Below are 26141 nucleotides of genomic sequence, written 5' to 3'. Positions count from 1 at the left end.
TGAAAGTAAGTCTACTTATTCTTGCAAGGAGTACATAAATCACCTTCATAAGAAGCTATGATTTTGATTTAAGGATGTTTTCTCTGTTAATGAATAATGCTAAACGTGCTAAATGTCCAGAAAGCATCAAATCCAAGGGAAAAAGATTCTGGATTGTTTCGCTGTGGCTCGTGCCCTCCTGTGGCTTCAAAGTTTCACTACATTTAAGAATCTACAACCAGATTCCTAAGTTACAGACCATAAAATATGGCAGATAATGACAAACAAGCTATGCGTGAAAAGGAAGCACCACAAGGAAGTGAGATCATTTGACATGACCTAATCCCTTTGTTGAGTGGAATGGGATACCAACGTGGCCAACGAGGCATTGGGTCAATGATTAGGAATAATCAGATGTCCAATTCATAAAGGATATGATTTGCAGGGGTTTTGGTTAAAATGCTAACAAATCACTTGAGACATTTGCATTTTAAGTTTTATTTTTATCAAAACAAAATAATTTAACCATATAAAGAAAGTTCAACAAACAACCAAGAAGCCAATCATTTCCCTGATTGTGAACAACCAATTGAGTAGTAAATCCTGAACAGTTGACTGCATGTACAAGACATTCCGTAATCCTCTAGTGCTCCAAGTGGCAGAGGCTGATGTTTTTCCCTGGTTCCTATTCTTCCAATGGTGAAGTAATGTGCTCAACTGTTCCTATACTTCTTCAGACCAAATTATGTATATTCCTACATAAGTGCAAAGCATGGATGAAAAGAATCATACAGGGAAGAAATTCAGCACATAAGATTTTCTAGGTTCTGACCCTTATATTTAATGGGTTCTGAAAAATAAGGGCAATAAATTGTGCTTAAGTATTGAGAAATGTAGTGTTTCAAAAGCCAAAGTGCCTCCCTACATGAACTATGGGAATAACAACTGAAGTGAGGAAAAATACACAAGTCCAGCTTGCTGCAGTAGTAGAAATATGATCACCCATAGAGCCAGGCAGGTCATATTCTCCTCACCATATTAAATTATGTCTGGGGAGTTGAACAGCAGCACATTCCGATAATGATGACAGTTTCCATAACTATAAAGATCTGCTGCACCAGGCAAATTTTGTGCAAAATGCAAATTTCTGTGCTGGGGAAAAAAATGAATAATGTGATCATTCTAAGTAATGAATGTAAATGCAAGGAAATACTTTTTGGCATGCGACTGCAAATTGTTTACCTTTCATGCTAAGAACTGTGGTCACAGTGCACTTCTGCAAGGTTCCTCTTCCGGTCTCAGCTTTAGAAGAGTGATTTCAGGAAGAAAAAGTCTGACTTGCCCTAGGTTACCCACCATGCTATTGGCAGTGTTTTCATTAAAATTCAGAGACACCCTCCGCCATCTTTTTTTTTAATCACTTGGCAAACGAACCATAGGTTCTCCTGGTTACTGTGAGATGTGAACCAAAGGGGTTATTAGCTTTGTCTCAAATTTCAAGGGTTAAGCCTAACAGGAGAGATGAGCTGTTTTTCAATGTGTTTTACAAGAAGGAGGATTCCAGTTGTCCACAAAAAATCACATGACTTTGAGTCACTTAACGATGTAGGCTGCCAAGGAGGGAAGGATTGAAACCTCTTCCCTCCATGCATCTTTAACGACAAGATCTAGCTGGGTGTAGGTACAGGTGGAGAGAGAAACCTGGTGAGTCTTTAAAATCATGGGGAAATGTCACTTTTGAGATTGGCAAAAAAAAGTTCAGTGCCCTTTTCCTTAGTTCATGACAGCATCCCTCTAACTATTCTCTGTGGAAGAAACTGAGGCATCAGTTGGTTAAGACCCTTACCTAAAGATAGAATAAAATTAACACTGGGAAAATTAGCACTGGGGAAAGAAGGAAATCCCTGATCTTTAAACTCTGGTTTGCTTTGTTCTAAAATAAATTTGGTTTTCCTTAACCATCATGCAGTACACACTTGCAGAGTAGAAACCTGTGGTAGTTATCAATTGATAATACTGACATTTTATTCTTAGTAACCCAAACTGGGTTCTAGGCTGTTGATGTTACCCTTAAAATGTATTCTTATAATTGTATTTCACTTTAAGAAGACCCATAGGAAAATTAAGATTTATAAACTCAGAGATTGTTCATTGCTTTATAAAAAGATTGTTCATTTTAAAAAAAATCTTTACCTTAGGATGCTTTTTAAGAGCCAGATCCCTTAGGGTCATTCAAAACACATTTTTAATTTTTAAAAAATCCATTGACATACAGCTTTTTCACAAATTCATGTTGCTATAAAGTAAGGTACACTTGTAAACATTGCCAGCCACTAGGCAAAGCCCAGGGAAGCAAGGTGGTTTGGCTACCTGCTTTACGTTTGTAAGAGATACAGGGAGTTAGAGATGAAATCAATATTCTGCCATATTCGACCTAGGTTGGGATGTGACAGCTGGCAACAGTGGCTCCTAGAGGGACAGAGCTTCCACCATTATCCTGAAGTTGGTGCTGTTTGGAGCTATGACTTACTGATTTACAGCCGGTGACCCCATTGATTCCACAGTAGCCACCCAGAAAGGAGGGGTCTGGAAGACAGTTTTTTTCCCCTGACCAGTGCCTCCTAAGACAAAGGAGCCAGTTCAGCCTACAGATAGGTTTTCTCCATTCCTACTGGGGAGTTCTGGTTTTGCTTTTAATTTTCTGAACTATGAGCCACATGTATAGGCTGGATGATTGCACCCTAAAATCTGGAACTCTGGGGAAAAAATTAGATGGAGCTTCTTCAGGCTCAGGTTCTTCACAGCAATAATTGGTGGAAGGTGTTTGTGTTTCGGTTCCTCACTGTCCCCACCCAAACTTCTTGCATGCAAGGCCTCTGTGGCAATGGTTCCCCATGGGGAATATCTTCAAGCCATTGAGTCCAAGCATTTTAAGGAGAGAGCAACTTCTCTATCAACCATTCTCAGAAAAATTGGAACCTGGAGATACATTCATCTTGTCCAACTCTCTTATTCTCACTTAGGGAAACTAAGGTACAGAAAGACTCTTAACCAAGATTTCCCAGCTACAGTCAGGACTTCAATCTCCATCCAAGGCTCAGACCATTTGCCTACACTGCCTCTCTCATTACAGTGGCATGAATCATTCGAAAAGGGAGATAATCACCACATCGCTTTTGTTGGGTTTAAAAAGTACACTAAGTGAATGTCCAACATCCTTTTTACCTCCCTTCTTATGTTTTTCTTGGCTGGGCCTGAAATCCTTGGATATTTATGAGTGCATATGAAATGGTCACAAATATATGCTAAGTAACCAGGGAAGCTGGTCTGGCATTGAAGTTTTCTATGAAAAACACCAAAATTGGAAAATTCACATGAAGATACTTGAAATTTGACCATACTTAGTCACAGGCACAGACTGACTAAAGTGTATTCATATGTGTGAGATGCTCTGCATTGCTGCTGTGTCTCTGAAGTACAAGATGTCATATGAACATCATTACATCAAAGTTAAACCAAAAGAGCTCAGCTACAAATTTCAAATTGTACAAAATCATACCAAAAGCAAGTATAAAATTTTATTGAAATGCAGCAATGTAAACCTCTTTAAGTTTCTCCTCTCCCATGCAAGGAGGGGGAGAGGAAGGCAGTGGAGCTGAGGCTTTGCCCCCTGGGCTGGCTGACGTAGATCTGCTGTTTTCTTCTGCACAGGGGTGCACCGGCTTGGAATATTGGGGAATTTTATCTGTGCAGTTCTGATGTGCACAATACAGAGGCTGATTTAATTTGACAGCAAAGTAACACTAAGCCCCGAAAATAAAATTACTGAGATGTAAAACAGCGTCAAAACTCCAATTAGTTTTGTACCTTGAAGCTTCTGAAGGAAATCTAAAAGGCTCCCGTCACGATGAGCAGGCATCAGTTTAAGCTGTACACATTACTAAAATGTAACCCTCTAATTGAAATTGCTCAGAGCACAATATGACAAAAAGAATCAGAGGAAAATAAGTGAATTTTTCCCTCTCAAAAAATGACTCATTACAGAGAGACAGTTCTATTAACTTTTAACACAATGTTCCTTTGCAAGAACTAGAAAAACCAACAGTCTCAGAGATCTCCACAGCAAAAGCACCAGGCACAAGAGCATGTACTTGCATCATCTGACCATAAATAAGCATTGACCATTTGTGCAACATTTAAAAGTAATCAGCATATCACCGGATCATAGGCATTTTGAAGTGTATTTACAACTCCACTAAGGACGTGAATTACTCTGAACAAGCTTCGGTTTTTTAATGTATCTGAATTTTGTCTCCAAAATGAACAGAAGTATCTTTGTGCCCAGTTCACACCCCCGTCTCTTTGTCAAGCTACTCCAATTATCCTAAGTATTCTCTCCACCTTGGAAGCAAACCCTCAGTTTACTAATGGAGAAAACCAGTTGCCTTGACTGTGTGGGGCCCACTTGTACAGAAATGTGTTGATTGTGGCTTTCTTGGTTAGTGCCATTTGATTGCAGAGAGGCAGTGGGGGACAGGTGCAGAAGTCGAGGCTGGGAGTCAAGGCCCAGTCACTGTGCACGTTGACCATTTGCAGAGTTTGCTTCCTTGCCATGTCTGCCCTGCCTGGCACCATTTGAAGATGAGTAGAGCACTCCCAAGGGGAGCTGGGGAATGCTGCAGCTGAGTTGGGGGTCAGAAGTTGGTTGAAGTTGGCTTGTAAATAACTCAAAATGGCTTTCCTCATCTGTAGGTGTTTCACAGATAGAGTTTAGTTCTTCCGCCAGCCTAACAACATTTACTTGTGAAGCGTCAACAGTCTTTGACCAAAGACACCATGTTTCTCTGGAAGCTTCATATTTCTATAACTAATCGGTCTTCATCGTCGCTGCTGGTGTCACTGAACTCTACTCGAGTTTGCTTTCTCATTCCTTCCAGACTCCTCTTCTTGAGGGATTTAGAAGGGGCTTCAGGAATTTCTATGGGCTGCTCTGGCTTAGAAGGAACCACAGAATCTTTCTGAATGATTAATTCAGATACCTGATGTTTCCTACCGTCACTTCCTAAAGAGGGGCAGAGGACAGTCATTTCCCCACACCCATACTGGCCTCTGGAAGGACAAAACGTCTTGTGTCTCCCTTCCTTGTGGTGTGAACTAGCTGAACTTGGTCCTGAAGCTTGTATTTCAAGATGAGTTTTTTCAGTTGACCCCAGTGGAACCGAATCTGAAATTCTTTGTCCAGATGAAGGTCTCCCTGGCAAGAGGGTCTGTGCTCTGCCTTCTTCTGTGGCTTTGCTGTCTGGGGAGCTTGATGTCAGAGTCCTCCCTGCAGTCTGGCTGTGGTCTCGTGGTTCAGCACTGTGAATTTCCTGGGCTATGTGATCTGTTCTCACTGGCAGAGAAATACGAATGGCAGCCGCAGAGGTAGAAATGTCATGGCGGGGAAAAGTTCCTTTGGACCCAAAGGAAGATGGCCTTTGAGCATCTGAGAAAATGCATGGTTTGGGATCTGTTGAGACTGGATCCTGGGAGGCCAGCAGCTGAGTCTCCAGCAACCCAAGGTCAAGACCTTTGCCAGGGGGTAGAGGCGCGTCATTAACCACTGCCAGGCAGGTGTCAGATTGCAGAGATAATCCTGATGTGGCAGCAGTGCTGTGGGTAATACAGTCACCGTGCTCACCAGCAGATGGAGAAATATCCTGCAACAAAGTGCAAAGGAAAAAAATGGGGGGGGGGGGGGAGGGTTAATTGGTACAAAGAAAAATGTGGTCAGAAATGTGGTCCTCAATGAAAACAGGTCTTGAGGTCTTAATGATTCTTTACCAAGCGTGAACTTCAATATGACGCCCTCAATAAGTTTCCATTAATAACTAATTGGTGCATTAACTCGAATAAAGCTCCTGATTCATACAAAATAGGTTGCTGAGATCCTGTGCTTTTATCTGGCTTTGTGAAAAACAAAACCGCTCAATTATCTGAACAGTTCTCAGCTTCCTTTTTTAAGTCACTACCGCTCATGAAGCGGATGTACTATTTTATAGGACTGTGTATTGAAGGGTTTTGTTTTAGTTTTTTTTTGTTTTTTTTTCCAGATGAGTGTTTTTCCAAGTGTGGTCTGGATACGTATTTTAGTGGTTTTCAACACGCAGCCCCACAATCTGTCTGGGGGGGCTTCATGTTGCAGTGGCATCTGTCAGCCATCTCTCTATTCAGGTGTGCAGTAATAACATACTTGGGTTTTTTTAAAGAAACCACCAGAAATCATCCCAATGTTTGCACTACCAAAGCTGCTCACTCAATACAGAATGTTTTGAGTTATTTGTTTGCCTTAATGGGCTTTCTGTGCCGTGAATCTTCATAAGGTGATCCGAGCAAGTTCTGCCACGCTGAACATGAGCAGCAAGAACAAGCAGGGCTATAAATCTAGACCAGGAATAGGTAGAGGCAGCTCAAAATCATCAGGCCCACCTTCACAGTGCGTTTGTCCATTTCCCTGACAGTTCTTGAACTTGTACCAAGAGAGAGGGTTCCTGAGGTTTGTCTGCAGTCACCTTCCTTCTTCTCTTCCTTCCCACAACAAGGAGGTGATTCTGAGTTGGCACAAGATGGCTCCTCTTGTAGATTCAGACCTGAAAGGGGAGAGGCACATTTACATATGACCGGAATTATAAAATTAGCAAAGCGTAATTTCCTGGGAGGTTGTCCATGACTTCTTGATCGCCTCTGAGCTCCTTAACCCTCATCTCACAGGGTGTGCGCAAGAACTCAATTTATCTCCAACCAATTCACATTTGGTCAAATAAAATATATCCACTCTATGAAGGAAGGAAATGGCAAAACCAATTCTCAAAGTAGAAAAATCCCTGAATGATACATATCATAAAATATATATATATTTCATGTTGCTTCTTCTCATCAGAGTTGTATTCCTGGTCACGTCTGTTTAGGTAAATTTTAGATCAGCTTGAATTCTCTGGCATACTACCAAGCAATCAGAATAGACGTTTCACTCAATGCATGGTGGAAACCTAGAAATATAAACCATGTCTTAATTCCCACTAGAGTGCTGGGCAGCAAGGGATGAGGTTGGCTTTTGTGATGCTGTTGTTTTGTTGTGGTGGTTATTGTTGTGATTGTGGAAGGAAAGAAGGGCCCTGACAATATCCACAAAACAGCACTTCTCGTACCTGTCTTTCCCTCATCCTTCACCCGCACTGATGACCTGGCATACCAGTCAAGAGGATCACCAAATTTCAGAGAGGGCAGGTTCCATCATGACACGAGATCAAAGAAATATCTTAAAACGACTGTGTCACTAGAGAGGAAGCACTAGACCCACTTTTAAATTTGCTTTTATTTTGATGAAAGGTACACATGTGCAGTCTGAAAAGTCAAGCCTAACTGTGTATTAAGAAAAACAGCAACCCCTGCCAACCCATCCATCTTTTCCCATTCAGGAGTCTTTTGACTTTTATCTCCTTCATGTCTAATAACATTGTTATAGAACTACATCTTGTGGAAGCAGTAGCTGTGACTTCTCATGGGGAGAGAGGAGGGTTTCCCTCTTCTTTCAGCTCTCCTTGTCTTCAAACTTCATGACCCCCCACATAAGCACACATTCCACCTCTCTATCTTCTCAACAGTTCTCTAACCCCTATGGCCTGTTTTCATTTAGGTGAATATCCCATGTTTATATTATTATGTTTAGGAGAATACCTGTCAGCACTGAATCTTGTAGTATACATGATTATTTTGCCTTTCTCGCAAAAACTGCTTTCCCTGGAATTAATGATGATTTTGCTTTTTAAAAATTTTGCTGAGTTTTCTATGGACTTATTTCTAAAATCATTTTCCATCCACCTCTCCAACTGTCTGAGATTTCATTTCATTCTGTGAGAAATGTTTCCTTGAAACTTTCTGATTTGCTCCAAGTGGACCATGTTTCTCTACAGCATGGCTGTGCCCCTGGGGTCTCCCTTCATCCCTCTGTGCTGATTCTTTTCACCTCTTTCCTGGTTCCTGAACCTCTACAACTTCTTTTTTCTTGGTTTACACTCCTGCTTTCCTAACACAAAACTTCTAGTAGTTTCATGAGAAAGGGTACATGAAGTATAACTCTTTAGATGTAATTGGTAGCTTGGCTGGGTATGACATTTGAAATCAGAAATCATTTCCCTTTGGGGTTGCAGACATGGCTCTATTGTGTTCTAGTTGTTGAAAAGTCTGGAGACAATATGATTTATGACTCATGATGCCTTGGATGAAATCTTTTTGTATGTCACTCTCTGGAATCCCAAGGCTCTTCTTTATTTCTGGTGTCACCACAGCCTGAGTCTATCTTCATTCATTGTCTGGGCACTCAATCAATTCTTTCAATCTGAATCATGTCCTCAGGTTTTAGAAAAATGTGGTTCTGTTTTTCTTTATTTCCTTTTCCTTCCTCATGTACAATGCATTGTTTTGAAATATATACACATTGTAGGTTAGCCAAATTAGCTTATTATTAATAACGTATGAATTAGCCCATAGGCTTATCTTTTTTTGGCAAGAACACTTATACTCTGAGCAATTTTTAAGAATACAAAACATTGTTATTAACTATAGTTACCACATTGTACAATATAACTCTTGAACTTACCTGTTATTTCTGATTGTTTTCCCGTCTATTTTGTCTTCTCTCTCTTTCTAGAACTGCCCTTATTGGGTTATTGGATCTCCTGGTATAATCTTCTATTTTTGTTATCTTTTCGCTCTGATGTTCTATTTCTTGGTCTTTTTGTTTCACTTTTGGGGGAATTTCCTCAACTTTATATTCCAATGAGTTTCTATTTCTGCTATTATGCTTTTAATTTCTAAGAGTTCTTTCCCATGTTCTTTTTTTATAGCATCCTGTTCTTACTTCATGGCTCTAACATCCTCTCTTTTACCCCCAGCAATGTTAATAATGGGTTGTTGTTGTTGTTGTCGTTGTTGAAGTTTGCCTCCCCCTACATAGTCCCTCTTCCAAGTTCCTTTGTTTCCATTGGTTTGTTTTTATTTCTGTCTTTAGGTTAGTGGCTTTCCTGAGAAATACAGCAATCTTAGCTGCTTATGTTTAGGAAATGGGCACAAAAAAGCTGACTTGGTGTTCTTTACAAGTGCAATCTGTCAACCATGGGCCCTACTGCTAGGTTATGTGGTTGCCCTGTTTAAGTGGGAACCCTCAAGTAGTTATCTGCAGGTCTCCACGTGTACTGGTCAGCTTCTACAAGAAGAGTCCTCGGGTCTCCTGACTGGAAAATAGAAGCCAGGCTGCCGGCATTCTGGAGTCAAAATTAGAAAAGAGATTCTGGGGGCTCATATGCAGTATTCACATTTGCTCAAACCCCATTTTCAGTCTAGTCCCCTCACTCCCCTGCTGAAATAATTATGCCAAGTGTCCCCCAGCATTTTGTATGCTGTCCAGAGACTAAGCCCCTAGTCTTCTCCAAGGGTGAGGGAAGTTACCAAGCTCTGAGAAGTAGAAACGGGGTGGGAATGAAGTCTGATTGCTTCTTAGTCTTTCAATCAATCTTGTTTTCAGCCACACCTGGTACCATGAATGTCTGAGTTGTGGGGAGTCTTCCCACTGTTAAATCAGGATTCCATTCCTTGGGGTCAGCTACATCAGTTCCCGTTCAGACTCTGCACTCCAGTTTTCAAACTGGTGGCATCATTTATTCTCCAAGTCGTTTCTCCTTGTGAGCTTATACATTACAAACACCTTTAATTACTAACCTCTTGTGGGTTGTTAGAGAAAAGTCGAGGTAAATAAATGTGTTCCATCCTCCATCTTAAACCAAAAGAACAGTTCCACTTCTTATATCTCAAGGGGTAAGTTACTAGATTACCAAGTGTGCTAATCCTGAGCAAATCAACTTTGAAAATCCGTAGAGAAGTGCACAGTTTGGGAAAGATAGCAATGCTTTTTTCTTCCACACAATCTTTCCTTGACCCTCCTGTGTACTCGGGTAATCTAATGGCACAGAACCAAGCTTTTGGTACTCCATTCACCTGTTCAACAACCACATCCTGGGCCCCTTCAATGACCCAGGCACCATGCTCCACCTTGAAGAGTCCGAGAAGAACAAAACAAAGGTGGCGCTGGCCCTCAAGAGCTTCTACTGTAATGGGGAGAGAGAAGCAAAGACAAGGAAGCAGATGCCTATTGTGATGGGGTCGCAAAGGAAATAAATCGAGGACAGGGATATTACCGAGAGTGAAAATGAGAGTATTACAGGCAGTAACGATTAACAGGAGGCTATTCCAGGCACTAATGAGAAATGGAGGGGAGCATACTATAGACTCACGATAAGCAGGGGGTAGTAAAGAGAGTATCGAGGGGGCTTAATCCAAACAGTAGCTGGGGATGACTGTTTTATATAGTCAAGGAAGACTTCTCAGAAAGGCGACATCAGAAATGAGACCTTCAGAGTGAGAAAGAACAAGTCCACGAAGGATGTTCTAGACGAAAGAAGGAACAATACAGAGACCTTAAAGGGGAAAGCAGCTTGCGGGAGCAAGAGACCCATGGGGGGCCAATGTGGAAGGACAGTCGTGAATGAAGGCGCAGGGGCAAGATGACAGCGGGGAAGTCAACAGGGACTCAGATCTTGTGGGATACAAGTGACTGTGGTAAGAAGTTTAAATTTTGAAGCCAAACTCAGGAGAGAGGTGAGGAGAGGTGGGAAAAACAGTTACAAGCTTACTAGGATAATCTAGGGGCCAGATGAGATGGCTTGACTAGGGCACCAGAATTAGAAAGGGAAAAAAGGGGTGGATTCAAGATACGTTTTCATTCTCACCCATGAAAAATTACCAAAAATTAATGGTGATGATATGCATTTCCTTAGCCTCATCGTTCACCAAGCACAAGTGCTCACTCTAAGTGAATTAAGCTCTGTCCCCACAGTGACAAAACAACCATGCAATTCATTCAATTCAATGAAGAAGTAAAACCAATTAGTGTAGAGAAAATAATCAGATTGGCCAAATGTCTTCCCAACAGGTTGTTTTGGTTTTTAAGCTTAAGCAGAAAGGTCATGTGCACATTTGACCAATAACTTCTGACTCATCTATGAAAGTAAAGGAAGAAAATCCACTGATCTAATTTGTTTTTGACCCTACAGTCTACAGAGAAAAGTGAATTATCTTTAATAATTGTGAAAAATGCTCAAATAATGTCACTGAAGTGTGTTAAACTGATTTGGATTATTGAGGAAGGACACTAACTTGCTTTTAAATGAATGACCCTTTTCAAAAAGTAAGTAGTTCCCTGGCCAAATTTTAAATCACAGAATGTGATTCCATTGAGGCTTCAGCATCACACTATATGAATCACTTCCTACATCTTCAGAAATTACAGACTCCACTGTCTTAATGCAATCTTCAGAAATTCAATCGCTCTTACACAGTTATATGACTCTTATTAGAGAGACCATCTCTCATCACAGCTCTCTGTGCCGTGCTGTTCTTTCTCTGATTAAAGGCTGTGTTTTTAATAATTTCCCTCAGAAATAATTGCCAGACCACATTTAGAGGAAGAGGCCACTTAAAGTGTTACAGCAATTTTAAGTGTGGCCATCTTGAAAACGCTACAGGAAACTATAAAATACTTAGAAAGAAAATTAAATAAATGAACAACATGATGAAACTTACAACATAACTGTAGACATCTTTAATGCCAAACCTTCTTCCAGCTGCCTAATGTCTAGGCCTTATTAAAATGCTATAAATGCATTGCTCAAATATCATTAACTAAAAATGTAAGTAATTTGATATATTTCTTTTGGTTTGTCCCAATACACCAAAACTCCATGAATGTGGATTCCAAAGACTGAATTATTATTTTTAAAAAGGGCTGAAAATGAGTCTACAAAATCAACCTCCTAAGCAAGCCGCAAATATAAACAAGAATACAGGAGTAATTTCCTAGACTATTAATTGATCCATGATTAAATTGTTTAGAAGCATCCCTGGAATGAAAAGATCCACAATGTGCTAGCAATTACTTAAAGAAAGCTGGGCAGATCTCTAAAAGTAACCACTTTGTGGACAGTTATTTATTCAAATATTTTTAAGCCTGTTTTCGAGCCTATGTTATTGAGCCTAAATATTTACTGAGCACCAAGCACAACCAACAACCGTGCCAAGAACTATGCTAAACACAGGGCATTTGTTCCCTGGAAAACGAGGCAGACACACCCACATGATAATTATAGTTCAGTGGGGGAGAAATTCAGTAAGCAAATAATTATATAAAAAATTCACCAAGCAAATGTAGTAAATAGCATGAAAGAAAAAGCACGAAGGTGCTAGGTGGCCATGAAATAGGACCCCAACCCCACCTGTATCTATGGAAAATAGCAAAACTGCGCACAGTAAATTATCTGACATCGCCCCTGTCCTGGATGGCTTTCTAAGTCTGAATCATCTATTCATGTAATTATTCAACCAATTTTCCTTAAGTCTCTGTTGCATACCTGACGTTATGCTAAAGTTTCTTTGACAGTAAATTCATTTGTTTCTGCAATCCTATTACATTTTTTGTTTATGAAGCCTCTTTACGAAAAAAATGGCTAAAAATGATGGAAGAAAGAGGTTTTATTCCTCTCAGGCAGAGAGAATGGGAGACTTTGGATGTCAATGCCAATCAAAAAATAATCAGAAGTCAGTGGGCGGTGTGCAGTGAGAAGCAGCCCCGACTTCAGCTGCACAGGCAGGGAGGGTTGTGGGAGAGGACCAGAAAGATGGATTTATCAAGTACAGCCTCGGGTATTTCTGCACTATCCTAATGCAATCTTTTGAAAGTTTGCCTCTAAGTAATCATAAACAAATCTTTTATTTCAACAACCATTTTTCTTAGTAATTCTCATCTCTTTTCTATTTCTTTGATGAAAGGCAATCAAGATAACCACCCTCCCCTCGCAGAAATCCTGAATTCAGTGCAAAGCGGTGTTTAAAATTTTGCTTTAAAAATTCTGTCATGTCCAGACATCAAGAGTGTGCCCCTAAAATACAGAGTGAAAATAGGATTATGAAATTGGAGAAGGAAAAAAGACGATAAAAGAGAAAATGCCATTTGAAAGATTGAAAGCCAAAACAGAAACTGGCTGATCTGCTTTGTGTATCATTCTTTTAAAAGTTTCTTGTTGCTAAATGAAAATTGTCTATGCGGGTCTCTTCCCTGGGACATTATCGATATACCTGAAACAGCTTCTCATCTTTCCTCAAGATTTACACCCTAGAATGAAGGAGAAATTATTCTGTTTCAGCAATTTCAGAGCACTATGACTTAATAGCTTTGGGGAAAGAATGTTTCTCCATTAATTCTAAAGAGAAAATATGTCGGAAGTCCTGTCAGAGAAGGAGAGTGAAGGCACAGAGAAAGAGGGCTCTGGAAAGACCCCCAGACCCATCCCCAGCCTCTTGCTGGCTCCAAATACCTCAGAAATCCCTTCAGAGGAGGATTATGTGAGCCCAAGGAGAGAGACTGCAGAGGGAGAGGTGAGCTCGCTCAGGCCCGTGATGAACAAACAAAAGAAACCACTGAAGAAAACCAAAGTGAACAAAGCCAATGTCTACTTTGTGCCAGAGATGTATTCAACCCTCTTCATACAGTATTTAGAAATTGTATCTTTCATGTGTGTGTAATTAGGTAACGGTTTTACTTCAGAAACCATCTGTAATCGCCGTCGTCTCTCCATTTCTGTTCCTGAGATGAAAGGAACATGTTTTGATCACTTTTTCCTCTCAGATACTTTCTCCAAACTCAGTGAATGGGACTGATATGAAACATTTCAGTGACTTTAAATCTTGGTCGTGTACAGAATTCAACAGTGTTCCTTAATCAAATGAAATAATGAAAACTGCCCAGGAACAGTCTTTGAAAAGTTTATTTCAAAATTGACTGAGGAAAATGCATTTTGTGGGTTTGTTAAAAACCAGTGGTTCCGAAGCAAGGGTGATGTCTGGAGAAATTTTGGGTGGTCCTGACTTGGAGTGGAGGGGATGCTCCTGGCATGTTGTGGGTGGAGACCAGTGACCCTGCTACACATCCCACACTGCAACAAAGAATGGAGTGTCGCCAAATGTCAGCAGTGCCCAGGTTGAGAAACCCTAGTTTAAACCAAAGATCACAAACTCAAATGCTACAGGAGCCAGACAAATTGCTAATTCGGGTGCCTGCCTGGGGATGGCCAAACAGCAAGCCCAGGCCCCAGGGGCGGCTAACCCCTAACTCCAGCCAACTGAAACAATGAAGTCTGGAGGGTCCAGCTCACCAGATCTGTTTTTCAGGAGAAAAATCGAAATCTGTATTTCACATGCTTTCAAACATTCATAACTAATTAGTTTTCAAAATGACAGTAGCATTGTGCTACCCAATACATCTGTGGCCTGAATTTGCTAATGAGAGGCCGGTTGGTGGTGACCTCTTGTTATTTAAGAAACTCACATGCGCTGCCCACTCTGATAGCAAAGCTTCACCATGGCTTTGTTTGCTCTCTTGCTGAAGCAAAGTTTCTTTTTAAAAATACTGTTAAAAATATTGATGGGAGAGTAAATCTGTTTTTGAAAAGTAATTTGGTGGTATCTTATAAGGTGAAATAAATAAGTATAAAACCATTGATCCAGCAGTCGCTCTGTGGGAAATCAGGCAAGAATGTGTACTGCAGCAATAGCTGTGGTAGGAAAAACAATAGGCATCAACATAAACATCCATCAGTAAAGGAAGGGATGAATAGATAATAGTAGTACATCCAAACTAGGAGATTGTATGCCACTATTAAAACAATCTATATACATATCGGCCTAGAGTTATGTACAAAACATATTAAGAAGAAAAGAATTGCCGATTACTACATCTGGTATGAGCCTTTGTGTAAAAAACAACAACAAAAGGTGTCTGTATTTGTTTGTGAGTGGAGAAAGATGTAGAAGGATGTGTGCCAACCTACCTCTGGTGGCCTCAGGGGCAGTGTGGCTGGAAGTTGTCAGGCTTTCCTTGGATAAGTCAATGCTGCTTTCTTTTTTGCAACAAACATGATATTGCGTTATCAGTTGGAAAGAAAAATAAGAGACACATAATCATATTGGTTCTAAAATTCAGACTCAAAATAATGAGGAAAACCCCCAAAGTGTATTATACCTGAATATGCTCAGGCAAAACTAAAAGTCAAGTCAGTCCTCTTACCAGAAGATCAGAACAGGTTGCTGAAAGACAGAGATAAATCCTCACACACCAGTAACTAAAATTTAGTTTTTCAGGCACAGAAAAACTGAGAGATTCATGAAAGGAAGAGAAAAGTATATTTTTTCCACCTCTAGCCAAATCTAGAGTATTTCTGTACTATCCTATTTTTTTTGAAACTTTGCCTCTCTGAGTAATAATTTTAAATCTCTTTTTTTTTTTCCCAGAAACCACTTTTCTCTATGGTTCTCATTCGTCTTCTCTTTGATGAAAGGCAATCAGTTGAAGAACACTTCACTTACCATTTTCTCCAAAAAAACATTTTTAGTGGGGAAAGTATGCTTAAAATCTTTTGGTAAGTCAAAACTTTAATCATACCTAGACAAGAAGAGAATGCTCTAAAATAAAGAAAGGATAAATTGCGAGGAAGAAAGAAAACTAAATGAAGGGAAAAAATTGTTAATATTATTTGCATTCTTCAGTGCCAAAATTGAATCAGGAGAATCTACTTTATGGATCATTAATTTCAAACTTTCTTAACTCTAAATGAAAATTGTAGAGAGAAAAGTTCAGGCTTTGGGATATAATTTATGTGATTAAGCAATTGCCTCATCATTTCTTAAGATTTACACCCTGGGGAAGGAGATGTTATCCTGTTTCAGCAATTCTGTAAGCAATATTACTTAACTAATGGCTTTAGGAAAAGAATATCTCCCTATTAATTCTTACAGGAAAAATCATGGTACAGAGCCATTAGTTCTAGTCAGAGAAACAAGGAGGGAGTGAGTGGATGAGGGAGTCCTAAAGTTCAGGCTGCCATTTTGTTTCTCCTTGGGAAAACATTTTCAGGTGATTTGTGACAGAGAGATGGGGCACAAGAAACACCAAGGGCGCCTCTTCCCACCTCCCTCCGTCTACTCATGGCAGAGTAACACAAGTGCAAAGGGTAAAAAGAAGAAATAACTCTCATCTACTTGATTTCAGAGAATTACATCACCATCCTCACATAATACTTAGCTATTTGACCTCTTCAACGTGATTAGGTAAACCTTTTACCTCGAAAAGTACCTGTCTGAACAGTTTTCTTTGCTTTTCTATTTTTTCAATGAAAGGCAGCTGCGTTGATAACTTCAGCCTCAGAGGAATTTTCCTAAACTATGTTAGTGAGGGAAAAGATCCAGTTAAAATATTTCAATCACTTAAAACCTTAGTTATGTGCTGAATTCAAAAGAAGAGATTCCAGTAAGAGGGAAAGTAAATAAGACAAGGAGAAAGAATAGAGGTCTCCCTCATCCCCTGCCCTGCCTTGCCCTGGAGTTAAATACAGGTTTATTGCTAATAATTAAGAAGCTCTATTCTATGTACTTGTTGTAGTACACATGTAGCTGAAGATAAAAAAAAAATAGGACAGAATTACACAATGATTGGTGTTGTGGTAAATGCCACAGAGGAGATGGGTTATGAATCATCCCATCTCCACACCACCAGGGCGCTTCATCTGCTTTGAGAGTCTGAGGTGACCAGCCTGAGGAATCACTAAAATGCCACCTCACAAAACCGTCTAAGGAGGGTTGACTTGGTGATGAAGCCTCAGCCCTGGTTCCTCAGAGAGATGTGGCTGAAGGACTCATCCAAAGAGCAGAAAAATACATTTATCAAAATCTAGCAACCCATACCAGGGTATTTCTCTTTCCTAGTGCAATTTTTTGAAAGTTTGTCTCTTCTAAAGTAATCATACATTTTATTTCAGAAATTACTTTTCTTAGTGGTACTCATTTATCTTATTTCTTTGATAAAAGGTAATCAATTTAAGATTTCACATTTAGAGATTTGTTTTTCTTTTTCCACACAATATTTAGTAGAAAGTCATATTTAAAATCAATCGTTAATATTTGTGCCCAGACCACAAGTGTGTATCTAAACTTTAGACAGCAAAAGGGTATACGAGGAGAAAAAAATATAATTAGTGAAAATACCTTCTGAAATATATAATGCCAAAATTGAAATCAAGAGTATCTACTGTTTGAATGATTATTTTCAATGTTTCTCAATACTGGATGAGTTCACAAACAACAGCCCATTTCTTGAAATATAATTAAGGTATTCGAGAGAGCTCATTTTTCCTCAAGATTTGCATCCTTAAAAAGGAGAAATTGATCCATTTCAATGATAATAGCTGGGAAGAAAGATCTCCCCTTCTCTCCTTTATTAATCCTGGGGGGGGGTGGGGGGGGAATGGGCTCTTGTCAAACTAGAAACAGAAACAAGAAAGAAAATATTAGAGTTGGCGTCATCAATTTTGGTTTTCTAATCACCTTAGGAAAGAAAACATTCTAAGTCCAGCCTTTGTGAAGCAACAAATATTGAAGGAGCATTTAGGGCTTCACTCAAACCAAGACTTCAGACGAGTAAAACTTAATTCGACAAGAAAACCAGCAAAAGACGATGGGGGAATACTGTTCTGTTTTCATAACATGTTTAAATATTCTATCTCATGGAGTACTTAGGCGATTGTACTTTTCTTCTCTTTCAGTTCTCTTATTTTTTGTGGCGTAAAGGAAAGCGAAGCATTTGGAAAGTAGAAAACTTCCTATCACCCAGATATTTCTTCTAAACAATACTAGAGGAACAGTCAATTTGAATATTTCAGTAATATAAAATCCTATTCAGGTACCAAATTCAACAGCATTTCTTAAATATTGTTTAAGACAAGAGGATTGAGATAAAGAGGAAAGAAATAAACATTGCCCAAAATACTCTTTAAAAACTTTCACATACAGAAATTTACTCAAGAATCTATGCTTTCTGGCTTACTTTACAAGTGTCATTTTCTTAGAAACGTTTCTTACAAAAGTTTTCTTATATATGTTTCTTATAAATGTATAAAAGTTTCTAATAAAAGAAACTCAACTAGGTGGACTGTGAGGTCACTGAAATACTTTCAACTTGGCTTCTTTTCTCAAGATTTCCACCTCAAAAGAAAGAGTACTTCGGGAACTGCAATCCTTTGCAATGCAGCTCAAGTGGCATTTATTTTTTTTTTCAGCAAAAGCCTCTCAATGGTTTCTGTGGGTTCTGATAAAAAAAATAAATAAATAAAGGGGGCCGGTTATGAGTTCTTTTAGACCAAAGCAAGGAATAAAATATCACGAGTTAGATCTGCTCTGCTATGAAGAGGTCATGGAGACTTGAACCTCAAGGTCGCATATAACTTGGAAGCTGAGACGTGGGGTAACAAAGAGGAATGGAGGAACAATAGGAAGAGAGGGGCCAAATTCTTACAGAATTCTAAGAAGTCTCTCTTTTGTCCTCACACCAGCTGTAGAAATTATTTTATAATATAAAACTTAAATTATAGGACTTTTTTTCTTTTTTACCTCAGAAACTATCTCCTAGACGCACAGTAGCATCTCTATCTTCCTGTAAATTTCATCAGTGTGGTTAAAATGCATTAAAAATTTACAAGCTGAGTTACACACAAACCCAAAAGCTTACCTGAAAATACAGGTAGGACGACAAAAGCAACATTTAGGAAAGAGAGGGAATAAAAAAGGAAGAGTATTTCCCTAGAAATATTTTTATTATTTATTATTATTATTATTATTATTATTTTTTTTTTTTTTGAGACGGAGTCTCTCTCTGTCGACCAGGCTGGAGTGCAGTGGCGCGATCTGGGCTCACTGCAAGCTCTGCCTCCCGGGTTCACGTCATTCTCCTGCCTCAGCCTCCGGAGTAGCTGGGACTACAGGCGCCCGCCACCACGCCCAGCTAATTTTTTTGTATTTTTAGTAGAGACGGGGTTTCACTGTGTTAGCCAGGATGGTCTCCATCTCCTGACCTCGTGATCCGCCCGCCTCAGTCTCCCAAAGTGCTGGGATTACAGGCGTCAGCCACCGCGCCCGGCCCCTAGAAATAATTTTCAAACCAATCAAATCAATCAGTAAATCTGATTTCTAGATGTTTTTAAAAGAGCAGCAATTGATGTATTATTAGAACTGCCTAGAAAGTCCATTTTTGAGGTGTAGAAAAAGCCTTTACATCTTCCCTGAAGAACTCTATTCTACCACTCACGAAAGGAGTCTCTCCGGCAATTCTAAAGCAATATAGGAAAGGACGTCTATGATCCCACAGAAAATGGGAGGTAGCCTTTAACTCTTGTCCGGAGAAGAGTGTAAACAATGTCAAGCATCCAGAAAATTCCAACTGGAGAAGGGGTGGAGAATGCCGCAGGAGGGGAATCTTGTGGCAGGCACACAATTCCGCACAGAGGATAGACAGCGGCTGGGGGGCTGGGGGGGGTGGGTGGGGGTGGTGGTGAGAAGAACAGAATAAAAAATACACAAACCTTCCCCAAGGAGAGAGAAAGTAATCTTTAGAGTCTTCCACGCTTCCACTTCCCTGAATCCTCCCCTGGGGGTGGTCTTGGGCAGGGGTGGGGGCTGGAGGAACCGGTTCACCACAGCATAGGGCTGTCTACCTGGGTATTTTCTTGAGTGAGACAAAACTAGAGAAGTAAGACTGTGCTGCCCCAGAATCTTCTCTCAATAGAAGTCACAAGGTCTGCTTAAAATGCTTACAGATGCCCGGGCGTGATGGCTCACGCCTGTAATCCCAGCACTCTGGGAGGCCAAGGCAGGCAGATCGCCTGAGGTCAGGAGTTCAAGACCAGCCTGGCCAACGTGGTGAAACGCTGTCTCTACTAAAAATACAAAAACTAGCCAGGTGTGGTGGTGCATGCCTGTAATCCCAGCTACTCAGGAGGCTGAGGCAGGAGAATCGCTTGAACCCAGGAGGAAGAGGTTGCAGTGAGCCAAGGTCATGCCACTATACTCCAGCCTGGGCGACAGAGCAAGACTCCATCTCAAAAAAAAAAAAAAAAAAAAAATGCCTACAGAAAGAAAGAATAACTAAATCAAGGATGTAAAATGAAAGTCAAATAAGAAAAGATGAAAGGAGGGGGAAAATTTGAACCGTAAGCAGTTGTCATCAAAAATGTATTCGAGAAATCTTCTTGGCTTGTCTTTTAAAATATGTTATGACTAAATTCAAATCACAAAAGAATACAAAGCTTAAATGATCATGCAGTAAACTAACATAATGGTTTTGAAATCAAGTAGTTTACACTGTTTCTATGAACACTGACAGAAAAATAATGAGAAAATTGCATGAACATCCAACAAAACCTGAGGGCTGGAAGAGCTGGGAGTGGGTTTGGTTTGGTTTTCTCGCTCAGGCCATCATAAAAATTTATTAAAGAAAAAAAAAGTCAATGTGGAGAAAGGGGAAGAAAAATGGGAAGTGGGCCTGTACCCCAAAGATGCTGGGTGAGGGGAGCAAAAGAAAAATAATTGTCATATCCACATGCTTTCTATCACTTCATGGAGTCTTCAACCTCTCTATGCAAAAGCAACCTTCAAAACTTCTATTTGGGGAAATGTAGTCATCCATTTTACCTCCAATATTCCAATATTTCTCTCATAGAGAGGAAAACAAAGCTACCATTTTCCTTGCTGAATCTCTTCCGGCCCTGTGTCTGCTGTGTGTGACTATCAAGTATGCTTCATGATTATGAAACTTATCTCAGGGAAAGAAATCCATACCCAGGCTCTAATAGATACAAGGGAGAGAGGACGAGAGGAGATGAAATAGCATGAGGTGGATAATAAAATTTAAAATAGTTTTAGCGTAGAAATGTACCCTGTATATAAGATCTTGTCTCGGTGCTCATTATAGCTTCTGGGTGTATTTTCTAAGCCAGAAGGGCGCAGCTTTGATGCTGTCTCCCTCACAAATTTCAAAGAGAAAAGAAAGTTAACCCTTCTTCTTCCACGTATTAGCTTTGAAAACAAAGAAAGCAAATATGGCCTTTCCTTTGTGGCGAAGTCAAGGTTGGACAGTCTAGGCGACTGGCTGCTCCTCTCCTCTGGTCAGGGTGTTTGGCTAAAGTGCCCCAGGTCTTGAAAAGGCCAGGCCTTACCTAAGCCAAGCAGCCCCAGGTGGAGGGGTGGGCAGAGACCACATGAGAAGTAGAGAGGAAGAGAGAGAGAAATCGAGATGCACTGATTCCAGAGGAAACTGGGGGGTCAGGACACTTGGCGGATGGAAACCAGCTTCCCAGCTCTTCAGAGGTAACCAGTTTAGTGTTTGAAAAACAGAAGGCCCAGAAATCAACCCAGCTGTGAGAAGGGCCCCAGGCCGACTGAGCAGGGATGAACAGGAATGCCCAAACTGATCAGGATTAAGAAGAAAAAATCAGATTTGGGAAATTTTCAAGCAGATGAAGTCCCCCAGAAAGGAATATGCCAGAAAGGATGAGGGTCCAAGGTCTCTACCACTTTGCCTTAGGGACACGTTGGCAGATAAAATATGGATGCCTGGTTCCATATGAGTTTCAGGTGAACAACAAATCATTTTTAGCATAAATATGTCTTATGCAATGTTCAGGGCATACTTATGCTAAAAAAAATTATGTATTCTGGGAGTTCTGTATTTTTATTTGCAAAATCTGGCCATCCAACTTTAGGGAGGTGGAAGAGGAAGCAGGGCAGGGACTGGCCGAGCTTAGACAAATCAGTCTGAAGACGTCAGGCCTGGCAGTCATCACCTCCTCCCAGCTCTGGGCACTATAGCACTACAAGCTGTACATCCAAGGATGGCTGTGGGCTGTGGTTTGGGATGAGTAATTATCATCAATAAAGACATCTTCATGGGGGGAGCACCTCACAAATATCACAAGCATGGAGATGGGCCTGACAGCCCTCAAAGGAGAATAACTTCCATGAGCTCCCGCAACTCAGCAGACAAAGCTCACAGCGGCTCACGCCCATAATCCCAACACTTGGGATGCAACACCTGAGGTCAAGAGCTCGAGACCAGCCTGGCCAACATGGTGAAACCCCGTCTCTACTAAAAATAGAAAAATTAGCTGGGCGTGGTGGAGGGCACCTGTAATTCCAGCTACTTGGGAGGCTGAGGCAGGAGAATCGCTTGAACCTGGGAGGCAGAGGTTGTAGTGAGCCGAGATCACACCACTGCACTCCAGCCTGGGTGACAGAGCGAGACCCTGTCTCAAAATAAAAAGCTCACAAGCAAAAGGTAAGACAGGGACAGGTCTGTGGAGAAAACCAGCATCCCACAGCCCTGCTATCCTCTTAGGAAGTTTTTAGGACCACCATGAAAAATAACCTTCTAAAAATCTACTTTGAAAAATCATTAGTCTATCTCACCTCAAAAGTACTTCTCCGACTCTATCCATTTTCTTCCCCGAATGGTCCCCTAACTAGGAAAGGCTTTTAGGTATAGTTCATTATTATGAAGGTTCTTTCTGGGTGAGAAACCTTAGGTAGCCTCTAAGAAATGAGAGTGGGAAAAGATGAGGGGAACAGAAATGGCATGATGTAGATAATAACCTTTAAAAGGGACATTATGTGGAAATGCGTCCTGGAGTTCCGGATGAGGTGGCCACACTCCAGTAATTGCAGGTTTGGGAACATTTTCTAGATGAGAGTTTTGTTATGCTCATAACTTCACCCTCAATTTTAAAAGGAAGAAAAAAAGAGGGAAAAAAAATCTTTTTCTTCTTGTCTTAAGCTGGGATGGGGAAGAAAAAGAGCATAAACTTCGGCTTTTATTATTAAAGTTATCAGTAGCATGGACTTCAGGGAAGGGCAGGAGTTGACTTTTTTCCACCAAAAACATCTCTGTCATCCACTTGAAGGCAAAGGGCTCATAAGAAAATGGCCCTAAGCCAGGCATGGTGGGTGGTTTATGCCTGCAATCCCAGCACTTTGGGAAGGGGGATCACTTGAGCCCAAGAGTTAGAGACCAGACTGGACAACATGGTGCAACCCCACCTCTGAAAAAAAAAAAAAAAGCAAAAAACTAGCCAAGCGTGGTGATGCATGCCTATAGATTGCACCACTGCACTCCAGAGTGGGCAACACAGTGAGACTCTGTCTCAAAAAACAAAAAAACAAAAACAAAAAAGGATAAAAGAAAATGGCCCATCATGCAGAGGAGAGGAATTGGCCCTCAAGGCGAAAGCTCTTCAAACAGAAAAATCAAGCAAGCCAGGAAGACCCTTCTATATTCATTTGTCCTCTGTACCTGGGAGAGGAGAGAGATGAAATATAAGAGGACAAAAGGGCATGTTTGGCCCAAGAGACTCGTTGGCTAGGCAGGGATGGACAGACACCCTGCACTTTTTGTTCCTCACCTGGCTGCACAGAGGCAGAGAAAGATGCAGCCACATCACCAGTGTCTCCTGACTTTGGAGGGATCTCAAACAGAACAGGAAGGAAGAATGAATTTACAAGGATGTCAAACACACTTGGGAGGCCACAGTACATCAACAGAAGGCAAGGGACTGACAGAGGTCCAGGGTGAAAAATTGGTATCCTCTATCCTTCTTGTCTGTTTGAGACATTTTTAACCTCACTATGCAAAAGCAACCTTCAAAAATTCTATCTTAAAAATTATTAGTCTATTTACCTTGGAAATATTTCTCCCCTACATGTGAGGACCCAAAGCTATCTGTCTTTCAGCACTGAGCATCCGCTGGCCTTCTGCTCACTGGGAGAGAATCTGCCATGTGCTTCACTCTTTCGAAGTTTCTCTGAGGGGGAGAAAGCTATGCCCATCTGTTAATAAATACCAGGAGAGGAGATGGAAGTTGACAAAATAGTACAGGGCAAATAATAAAATATAAAATAGGTGTCAGTGCAAAAGTCTACCCTACGGTTCTTTTTTGTTTGTTTGTTTGTTTGTTTATAGGTAGCACCTCTCCTCTGATTATAGGTCCAGGGTACATTTTCTTAGTGAGGATTCTAATATAGTTCATCTCAAATATTTTCAATGAAAATAAAAGTAATTTACGTCTCCAATAAAGTTCTGGTTTGTGTAAAGACTATAATGAACTTGGTCTCACACAGCAGCTCTGATACGGGCCTAGGTTAACTCTGCTCTGGAAACACTCATTGCATCCTGTATCACAGGAAACGTAAGTGGGGTGAGTGGGGAAACTCCTGGGGGCAGGGGGCAGAGATTACAATGAAAGGAAACACATGCAGCAGCAGAGAGATGAGGCAGGTACCAGATACTTTTGGCAGAGAAAAGCAGAACCCCTGTGGGTCAAAAGTCTCCCAAGAGAAGCAGAAAATGACTGTGGCCGGGTGCTCGAGGTCAGCATCACAACAGGAAAACATCATGTTGGCAGCGGGGACCCTGGCTGTGGCACGATGAAAATGGCACTTCATCCCTGTGGTCTTCCTCCTCAACACCCACAGCCCCAGACTCATGATGAGGAAAATATCAGACCTACCCCAGTAGAGGGACATCCTACAAGGCACCTGACCAGTCCTCCAAAGTGCCATAAAAATAAGGACAGTGACTGAGAGCTGGGGCTGAGAGGAGCCTTAGGAGCCACGATGACTAAATGTCATGTGGGACCCTGAATGGCAAGAAGAGGGCATTAGGGAAAAACCAGGGGAATCTGAACAAACGGTGAATTTAGGTAACAATAATGGGTCAATAGTGAATGGGTCATTAATTGTAAAAAATGTGCCATACGAATGTAAGACGTTAATAATAGGGGAAACTAGGCGCAGAGTTTATGGGACTTCCCTGTAGTATCTTTACAACTTTTCTGTACATTTAAAACTGTTATAAAATTAAAAGTTTATTAAAAACAAAAACAAGTGCCCAATTCCTTAGGTGCTCTTCAAAAGATCATGAAAACTCCTTTCTCTTGGGGAAGGGATTTGTGTTTGCAGGGGGGATCTTTCACTTCTGTTGCTTTGAGTGTCTCAAAACTTAGCCTGTCTCTAAAACCCTTCTGGAAGTCTACACTTTCTCCCTTATTCTCTGGGACTTGGACAATACAGCTTTTCTTCTAGGATGTTACCATCAGGGTATCATTCCTTCCCTGATAGGCCGTGAAATAAACACATTATTTTTTCAGTTCTCTCATTTCAAGCCACTTTCTTTAACAGTATTTGGGGTATTGTACTGTCAGGACAAACTATCTAATGGGCAGAGCCCAATGCAAATGAAAATGGAGGGCCTTTACTCAACATTATTAAGAATTTCAAGCCCACAACAGGGGAGCATCAAACTGAGCATGGGACCTTGGTCACACACCCATCAAGATGGCCTTGGGTATTGTTCTAAACTCTAGTTTGGAAGATGTTTATTGCTTATTATGAAGCAGTTCTTAATACCAACCATGACAACCAGTCCAACAACTCTGCAAAGACAGGAAGAACCAAGGAATGAAACTCTCGTGAAAGCATGTGCAGCAAGGTGAGGCTGCTCCTTAAAGACAAGCCCCGCCTGCCAACAGCACTGCACCCCTCTACGTTCTGTGGCTACCCCAAGGTGGCCCACCATGAGCCCTGGCTGACTTCTCTTCTTAGAAAGGAACCCAAAAGCCCATAGCAGAAAAAGCTTCTCATCATCAGAAGTAGAAGAAGCAGACAGGAGGGGATGGCCCATTGGGGTTGTTTTCTCTTCTATTCCTTTCGAGTAGGTGGGAATGAGGGTGGCTGGATGCATGTGTGTGCATGCATGCGTGACCCACCCTAGGATCAACTCCTCAACAGCGGGCATGCAATTGTCAGATCAGAGTTGTCAGCTCTGATCCCCAAGAAAATTAGAGACAGCTTGAGAAAATTCTTTAGGGTTCTTGTCCTGATTCCTGTCAGGTGTTTGAGATAAAGCAGAGGAGTGATGTAGGTCTGAAAAATAAAACTTTCAAATGGCCACGTCCCCTAAAGGGGACATGATACTTCCATATTTATTGAATGCAAGGTATTTTGGATGGAGAAGAGGTTGGATGGCCACTTGTTTACTCTCCTTCCACTGAAATAATCATTTATGGAGGCTTTGGCTTTCACAGAATCTCAATTCTTTGCTGTTTCCCGATAAGACTGAGGTTTGTTTCATGTGTGTGTTTGTT

General features: G+C 40.9%; 1 protein-coding gene across 1 annotated transcript in view; it reads right to left on the bottom strand.

Annotated features, from left to right (window-relative positions):
- Nucleotides 1-461: 461 nt before the first annotated feature.
- ZNF831 (zinc finger protein 831) overlaps nucleotides 462-26141 on the bottom strand; it is a 94569-nt gene continuing 68889 nt past the window's right edge. The window contains exons 5-6 of the mRNA XM_024239019.2: nucleotides 6448-6608; nucleotides 462-5678 (exon numbers count right to left, since the gene is read on the bottom strand). Coding sequence (XP_024094787.2) covers nucleotides 4833-5678; nucleotides 6448-6608 — 1007 coding nt within the window. The 3' untranslated portion in view covers nucleotides 462-4832. The remainder of the gene's footprint in view (nucleotides 5679-6447; nucleotides 6609-26141) is intronic.

This window comes from Pongo abelii, chromosome 21 (assembly GCF_028885655.2).
Source record: "Pongo abelii isolate AG06213 chromosome 21, NHGRI_mPonAbe1-v2.0_pri, whole genome shotgun sequence".
Taxonomy (NCBI): Eukaryota; Metazoa; Chordata; class Mammalia; order Primates; family Hominidae; genus Pongo; species Pongo abelii.
Note: the sequence above shows the minus strand (reverse complement) of the source record. Positions and strands in the feature narration are given on the sequence as shown.